The sequence below is a fragment of the Curcuma longa genome, chromosome 13 (genome assembly GCF_044706935.1).
Source record: "Curcuma longa cultivar G26 ecotype Majalengka, Jawa Barat chromosome 13, ITB_CL_G26_1.1, whole genome shotgun sequence".
Classification (NCBI taxonomy): Eukaryota; Viridiplantae; Streptophyta; class Magnoliopsida; order Zingiberales; family Zingiberaceae; genus Curcuma; species Curcuma longa.
Window position 1 is genome coordinate 5,388,032 of NC_133873.1, and position 9,022 is coordinate 5,397,053.

Here is a 9,022-nt window from a genome sequence, read left to right on the forward strand (position 1 = left end):
AAAAAAAACTTTTGAAAAAGTTTGCACTGCGAATACCCTAACTATTATATAAGTTGGAGTAAATCATATGATTAATTAATTATATTATTTTGATTAAAACTCTTTTTTCTTTTCTCCATGTTTATTTTCGTGATAGGCATGGGTTTACTACAGGCAGATTAACTAAAGTATAATGACAAAAGTGAAGAGTACTAAAGTGATTCCTATAAAGATAAAATTATATTAAGGATCAATAAGGCTATCAATTCGGATAGATCAGGTGGATTCAGATCAAGTTGAAGCAAGGGTATTACAATGCATGTTGTTTATTTCAATGCTTGGACAAACAAATGACACAAAACTCCAGATATGCTCCGAAGACGCCATTTTTTTTGGCTGGCTCATGTGTTGAGAACAACTGCCTTTATGTTGCTGGTGGTGAATGTGAAGGGAATCAAAGAATTCTTCATTCAGCTGAAGTATATGATCCTAACAAAAACAAGTGGGCATTCATCACTGGAATGGGCACTATGATGGTGCCCTTTGTCGGGGTTGTTACGTTTATGAGGGCAAATGGTTTCTCAAAGGGATCGACTCTGGCCGCCAGGTTGTGAGTGAAGTTCTCGTACCTTCTTCCAACTCCTGGTCCACCATTCATGGTGGGTTGATTACCGGCTTGAGAAATCCCTGCATCTCATTAAATGGACGGCTTTTTACAACAGATTTCAGAGATGGCTGCAAGCTTAAGAGTCTTTGAATGGGCGACAGATTCTTGGAGCAAGTTCATTGACAGCAAATATCATCTAGGCAATTCTCAAGCCTATGAAGCTGCATCATTTGTTTCTCTTGATGGTAAGGAAAGGACAACTGAAGAACTTTGTAGTAAGCCTTTGGTCGTGGTGGACCGAAGGGTCATATTCTGCAACCCACTGTCAGGTGCTTCAAGCATGATAGCTCATGGAAGAAGTGGAAATAGTTCCTTGATCAACCCACTAGTTTTACTACATTATCTGGTGACTTACAGCCACAATCCCTTCGCTCTCGTACATATCATGGTTGCTCCAGCAACTTGTGGGGACAAAGAGATGCTTCATTTCAGACTGGAGCCAAGTAGGAAATTTTGCAATATTCTACGCACTGCATTGAATGGAAGCAGCAGCAGCAGCAAGGAAATCCACAAAGAATGAGTTGGTGCTTGTCGCTGTTTCCATTCTTGAATGCAGGCCAGCACTACCATATATATGGAGTGATGCTGTCGAGCCTAAAGTTACAAGTATATGCTTTGTTATCGTATACATCTAGATTTATTCAGACCATATGGATGAAGTTTCATTGAAAGTTGCCCACTTGTATTAATCTCCTCATATTGTCTTCATTTCCTGTTTTAGACTGTAGTATCTGTTGGAAATTTTTGGTGAGATGAGATTTCAACATGATGGAACATACTTGTAGAAGAGGACAAAGATTTGAATCTCGACGAAGTCGAACAATACCCTTCTTCGTCATCATCAATTTTAGTTTCTTGATTTACCTCCTCACAGATGGGATCGATCACATGAAATTGTTGGGATGATAAATTTCACTGACAGAAGAGTCTAGTCAGTCATTTTATTCGTATGGTCATCTGGTCATTGTCATCGAACTTCCATGGATGTCAACAAATACTTTCAGTTACTCCGAGGGTGCCGTATGATGGGTTATGTTTCTAATTTATCTAATAGGTGAATTAGAAAGATAATCTATTTAATATATATAATTAAATAAATAATACTGAATAATTAGATTTTGGAGGTTTAATCAAATAAGGAACGCCTTAAAGCCACTACTTTCAGCATGCTTGACTTGACTAAGTCAGTGTAGGCCAAAGTAAATCCATAAAAGTACGAGGGGGTAAAGTGTAATTTGTGCACTGAAGCTTCTTGCACTAAATATTTTATTTATTTATTTATTTTGTTTTGACCAACGATGGGAATTGGACGTTTGCGCCGGATTCTCTTCACATGCGTCGGCGAAAGCGGAAGAACCCAGCGGAGAATTTTGACCCACGCCATGGCGGATTCCACCTCCCTTCCTTCCTCTTTCTTCCTTGCCTTCCAAGTTGGGATCCATTCGCGACTAGTGCCTACGTGTTTTCCCCTCCGACCCATGATTTTTAGAACCCGGGGATCAAATCGCGGCTTCGTGGTACTTTCTTTCACGCGTCTGCCCAATTAGAGCTCTTCTTTTGCCGCAGTTCTTATTGCAAGGAGTAGATTCAATCATACAGCACGACAGAGTGGGAGGAGCTTTGAGTTACGAGTTCCGATTCGGAGGTAACCGGAAGAGTTGAGGAGTAGGGTTTTGAAAAGGGGGCAGTAGCTTTGATCTTGCAGAAAATTTCGAATTTTGGGAAGTTTGTGGTAACTTGCGCGAAAAGATTTGAGTTTATTTTTTAGCTTCTGCCACCCTTTGTATGATTGTCTTGTTTTACGGGAAAGGAGTCGATCTTATTGGATTAGTCTGAGGAAGACGAAAGGTTGGATCTTTGTTGAAAGCTCTGTAAAATCCGATGGGTAATTGTTGCGCCGTCCCCGCCGTTTTGGAAAGCGATAGGGAGGTTCAGAGAAAGAAGCCGAACCCTTACGCGATCAATCCCAACCGAGAATCCCAACACAGGCCCGGCCTCGAAGTACTCAAGCACCCCACCGGCCGCGACATCAAGAGCCGGTACGACCTCGGCCGGGAGCTCGGTCGTGGGGAGTTCGGCGTGACCTACCTATGCACAGACAGGCAGACAGGGGAGCATTTCGCCTGCAAGTCCATCTCCAAGAAGAAGCTGCGGACTGCTGTCGATATCGAGGACGTGAGGAGGGAGGTCGAGATCATGAAGCATTTGCAGGAACACCCCAATATAGTGAAGCTCAAGGATACCTATGAGGATTCCGATGCCGTGCACATCGTCATGGAGCTCTGTGAAGGAGGCGAATTGTTCGATCGGATTGTTGCGAAGGGCCACTTCACCGAGCGGGCTGCTGCCATGGTCATCAAGACCATTATTGAAGTGGTTCAGGTTCTACTCCTTGCCGAATCTAATGCTTGCGTTTCTTATTCAACATGGTTATTCTCCTGTCGTCGGTCCATTTTGTCTTTGATTAGCTAATGCATGGAGATCAATCGTCTTCTTTCAAGAATTGTGTAAAAAGTTTCAAGAATTGTGTTAAAAGTTTAAAAGAAATTAATATATGTTAAAAAGCAGCCTTCTCTGATTTCTAAACCATTACCATTTAGATCACTTTACATAGTGAGCATCTCTTGCCAAAAGCTTCCATTATACATTGAATTTACTTAATTTGTTGGCAGACCAATTTAAGATTCATTAAGTTACTTAATGTTGTATTACATGGCTTTGTCTCTGTCCATTTTTTTTCTTTTCGGAAAAATATTGGAGTGAACAGTGGAGTTCATTTAAATACTTATAAAGTAAGAGAAGAGTACATTTGATTTGTTAACTTTGTTCAGATGTATGTTTTGAAGAATTCAGAGTACACTTCGATTTCCTCCTTTTTGCAGTAATTATGTTACTAATTAGTCCTACTCTTTGTGTGAGTAAAATCAAAACTGATATTAATTTCCTTTGGTCAAGTTAAATGTGGCTTGATTATGCTATGTCTGTTCAAGTTGGATTTAGAATTGTGACTTGATTATGCTATGTACTTTAATACATGACTTGAATTGCAATGTTGATGCAGTCTGTTTTTAGAGTCTGAAATTTACTTATGCCATTCCATGTCACTGCAGAATTGCCACAAGCAAGGAGTGATTCACCGAGACCTCAAGCCTGAGAATTTCTTGTTTGGAAACAAAAAGGAAAATGCCCCTTTAAAAGCAATTGATTTCGGGTTATCTATATTTTTTAGACCAGGTAATTTACAGTTTGAAATGATGACTTTTGATACCATCTTGGCTTCCAGTTCTAAATTTAAATCATTAAACCCTGAGCTTCAACTGATTCATTTTCCAGGATAGTAAATAAATTAGCATTTACTCATCCCTATTACATTAGTAAGCTAATTATTTCTAATTATCTTTTGGTCGGAAAGGTGAACACTTTGACGAGATAGTTGGCAGTCCTTACTACATGGCCCCGGAGGTCTTAAAACGAAATTATGGCCCAGAAATTGATGTCTGGAGTGCAGGAGTGATACTTTACATTTTGCTTTGTGGTGTACCACCATTTTGGGCAGGTAGATTTTGTTTGTGGAACACTACACTTCTTAGTTTGGTGTTATATATGCTAGATGCTTCAGTTTATTATTATTATTGATGAATTCTATTCAATCTGTAAGATTTTTCCATGAAGCATCTCTTACTTTAATGTATAATGATTGTGCAGAAACGGAACAAGGCATTGCACAGGCAATCATTCGCGGTGTCATTAATTTTAAAAAAGAACCATGGCCAAAGGTTTCTGATAATGCTAAAGACCTTGTGAGGCGAATGCTTGACCCAAATCCTAAGACACGTTTGACAGCTCAACAAGTGCTTGGCAAGTCTTAATTTCCAATCTGTTGTTATGTCTTGTGACTTTTAACTGACTAGTTGCAAGTCGAATTCATGCTCTACTAAATTAAATATTCTGCATTTTTAAAAGCACAAAATAATACTTTTGAAAGCTAATATATCCTTGTGCTTCCAACAATGTGGAGTAAAATTAATTTGATCTGGTTTTCAGAAAACCAAGAGTTTTGTTAGTCCGATGATTTAGTTGTCTTTTTCTCAAGCATGTTGTGCAAATTGATTCTCTGTTCCTCCTGAACATTGTTTTATCAGTACATTGCAATATCTGCTAATACCTTTGCCTTAATACTGCACGTGTTACAGATCACCCTTGGCTGCAGAATGCCAATAAGGCACCCAATGTAAATCTTGGTGAAACTGTTCGAGCAAGACTCCAGCAATTTTCATTGATGAATAAATTTAAAAAGAAAGCTCTTATGGTAAGAAGATTTTCTTTCATGAAAGGTTCTTTCTGTGTCAATGCTTGACATTTGTCCAGCTGATTATTTCCAAGACACACCTAGTATTATTATGTTCATTCTAAAACTGCATTACTGCAGGTGATAGCTGAACACTTGTCTGTGGAGGAGATTGCCGACATAAAGGAAATGTTTGAGAATATGGATATCAACAAAAAAGGGCAGATAAATTTTGACGAATTAAAGTATGGTTTGCGCAAGCTCGGACACCAGGTTGCTGATTCAGATGTCAAAGCATTATTGGAAGCAGTAAGTTCTTGCTGAAGATGCAATCTTCTTTTTTTTTTAATAAAAAAAATTAACTGTGGGTTACGGCAATCACACCATTTCCATTAGAGAATAGGCATTGTTACACAATTATGAGGTGACAAGGGATAACAAACCCAAAGAATTAGTCACAAACTTAAGCCACAACCCAATAACAAGGACTCTTGGTGGTGAGAAGCAAGGTTAACTTCCTAATTGCCAAAGCCAGGCGGCTAGCCAGTACCCTCACTCTCCATGTATAGAGTAAATCGAGCTAAGGTTGATGCATGTATGGAGTAAATAGAACCAAGTTTGCAGCTAACTGGCACCCTTACTCGTTATGCAGGAGGAGCCAAATCATCATTTTGACTTTGTTAATGAAATAAGAGTTCCACACAAGATAGGCCACTGAGGAAATACTGACCTTATAGAAAATAGTCCACCTGGTTCCCACCCCTAACTCAACTCTGCTTCCCCTTCATTAGCTAGCTTGCCAACCAAACCTACTAGATCCATCAAGGAATTCATCAAGAATTGCTGACTAAACAAGATCCAAAGAGTGGGCGCTGACAAATTCAGCTGGCAAAACTTGATATCTTGGTTAGAGCAGACTAAAAATAGCAAAGGAAATCTCCAAACCACCCCATTGCCCCACTGACTATGCCATAAGTATCCTCCGAAAAGTTGGGGCTAAGATTCAGGCTTCTCTATACTTTTGATGAATGATTAACTTGTTTCATTTGGATCTCGCGAAATGACATGTGATTTCATGATTGTGATCATCTTAGTTTTCTTGATTAGTTTAACAATGAATTAAGAGAGAATGAACAGCAAGCAACTACAAGTTTGTAGTTACCAATAAATGCAAGTCTATTACATGAAAAATACTTTTCTGCTATGGACTTATTTGCCTTCCTCATGACAGGCTGATGCCGATGGAAATGGTTTGCTGGACTACGGAGAGTTTGTTGCCGTCTCTATTCACCTCAGAAAGATTGGAAATGATGAGCACCTGCAGAGAGCTTTTGGATACTTTGATAAAAATAAGAGTGGATATATTGAAATTGGAGAGCTCAAAAGTTCCTTGTCTGATGACTTAGGTTTGAATCACGAAGAAGTCATCAATGCCATTATTCGTGATGTAGACACAGACAAGGTCAGTTACCAACAGTTATGCTAGATATAAATTTTCCTACCTTTCTTTTTCAATTCTGTTTCGGCTGCTATCCCTACAAATATATAAAGCACCCTCGTAGAGTGTTACAAATTCAGGCATGATACCAGGCATCAGAAAAAAAAAAAAAAAAGAAGATATAACGTACTGTTTCTGGTTTTCTTGTGGGATAGATGTTTGAAATTTACAAACTTTTCTAGCTGGATTGTAGATTGGAAAACATTCCTCATATTAAAATTTTCCTTTCCCCTAAATCTCAGGATGGGAAAATAAGTTACGAAGAGTTTGCTGCAATGATGAAGGCAGGTACAGATTGGAGGAAAGCTTCACGGCAGTACTCAAGGGAGAGGTTCAACAGCCTAAGTGCAAAACTGATGAAAGATGGGGTCTTTGCTTCTAAAAAGTGAGAAGTGAATGGGCCTAATCTCTACACCTCAAATTTCAAATCCTTAGTTTCCTATTTGCTTCAGTCTGATTCAGAATTCTTTGGTTTTATTGATGTAGTAAAGTGATCCATTATGAGGTATATGATTGTAAATATTTGCCTCTTATAATGTGGTGTGCAAAAAAGATGCTGCATTTTCACAAGTTTAGAGTGAGGAGATACAACTTGTAACCTTATACAAAGTGTGACTTGAATATTATGATTTACAGATTTTCTTTTCAATAGTATTTCTACAAAGTGTAACTTTTTACTATTTATAGATTTGTTCCATTAGTATTTCTACATTCTAATTAGAGGTTTTATGAAAGTTATGGTTTGAAGAAAAACTACTTATGTCAGTTCATGCTAGGTCAACCCTGACACGAAATGAAATCATAGCCTAGTCAAGAATAGTTTAGATCATATAAAAAAAAAAATTAATTCACCAACAAAAAAACAAAAAAATAGTTCAAGAGCCATCATTTTCTTCATCCCCATCTATATAAACAGTTCATTTCTAAAAATATATTCAAGAGTTATTCACCAACAAAAAAAAAAAGTTCAACAGCCCCACAAATGTTAGCCTTTCTAAAGTTGGTAATTATAGAAGCAATAAAAGGTAACAAACCTTCATAATTTTCAATGATGATTTTGAAGGCGATAATGTTTTGGACTTGATAATCCATGTGAACACATTAGAATCATCATTAAACTATTTGAAAGGAGTGAACAATTATTTTAATAATTTAATAAAATCAAGTAGATTTGTGTAAGATAAAAAATAAATAAATGATAAAAAAATAATCAAGAATAGAGATTGATGAATAGTAATGAATGTGCCATGAAGAAATTATTATTATTATTATTTATAAGAGAGCTGATTAATTTTGATATGAATGATTCGTTCGTTTATTTGATGTGACAACTCAATATCACTAATAATTCAATCGCTTTGATTACTTGAAAATGAAATTATTATTAAAAAAAAACATTGCAATTGGAACTTTTGCCCATTGTTTTAGATGCCAAGAACATTAACTCAACTCCTTTAAAAGAGAATGATATATTTATTAGAATTAGCAATTATGCATCAAATGTTTCTAAAAAAGTTCAAGAATTCATAAAAATCACACTTTGAATGTCAAATAAGAATAGGACTGAATATTCGATTAAAATCAAATTAAATTAATCAAAATCAAATCGAATCAAATTTTTTTAACTAATCGAATCGATTGAATTTTTAAATAAAATTAAACAAACTGAACCGATAAAATATCAATTAACTCGATTTTCGACTGAATTAATCAAAATTTTCAAATATTATAAAAAATTTATCAATTAATTAGGGATTTATAAGTTTTCTAATTTAGAAATTTATAAATTATTTTTTATTTTGATTAATTCGGCTAATTCGATTTAACCGAATAAGAAATTTTAAAATCAAAATCGAACCAAATTGATCAATTTTTAAAAAAAATAATCAAAATTCTAAAATAACCGAACTAAATTTTAAATTCGATCGATTTAACCGAATTTTTACTCACCTCTAAATAAAAGCAGATGATTATGACATAAAATCATTTAAAATTTAATTGCAATAGATCTAAACAACCAACTTCAAATGGTTAAGACAAACATGAGTTAATCATAATGAGTCACATATATGGAGACAATACATAAAAATTCAGTTAGGTAATTGAAATGGAAATAATGATTAAAGGGGAACATGCTTACACTAAAAAAATCATATTCCAAAATTATCATTAAAGACAACTCTCTTGTCAAAACTGAGTAGATGTCATGTATCTCTTGTATCAAACAGACATTTAATTAGAGAGTAACAAAACTCAACTCCTTTAAAAGAGAATGATATATTTATTAGAATTAGCAATTATACATCAAATATTTCTAAAAAAGTTTAAAAATTCACAAAAATCATACTTCTAATGTTAAATAAGAATAGGACTGAGTATTCGATTAAAATCAAATCAAATTAATCAAAATCTAATCGAATCAAATTTTTTTGAACTAACCGAATCGATCTGAATTTTCAAATAAAATTAAAAAAACTGAACCGATAAAATATCAATTAACTCGATTTTCGACTGAATTAATCAAAATTTTCAAATATTATAAAAAATTTATCAATTAATTAGGGATTTATAAGTTTTCTAACTTAGAAAT

At 35.5% G+C, this 9,022-nt stretch overlaps 1 protein-coding gene and 1 pseudogene across 1 annotated transcript; both read left to right on the forward strand.

Annotated features, from left to right (window-relative positions):
- The first annotated feature begins 294 nt into the window (after positions 1–294).
- On the forward strand, positions 295–1,166 carry LOC141843933 (F-box/kelch-repeat protein At1g55270-like; annotated as a pseudogene).
- An 834-nt stretch (positions 1,167–2,000) lies between these two features.
- LOC141844542 (calcium-dependent protein kinase 20-like) lies at positions 2,001–7,081 on the forward strand. Its single transcript, XM_074732577.1, has 8 exons — positions 2,001–3,028; positions 3,757–3,880; positions 4,059–4,202; positions 4,352–4,504; positions 4,840–4,955; positions 5,076–5,243; positions 6,166–6,396; positions 6,675–7,081. Exons 1-8 carry the CDS (start codon positions 2,528–2,530, stop codon positions 6,819–6,821), a joined length of 1,584 nt encoding a protein of 527 aa, XP_074588678.1. The 5' UTR covers positions 2,001–2,527; the 3' UTR covers positions 6,822–7,081.
- Positions 7,082–9,022: the final 1,941 nt, after the last annotated feature.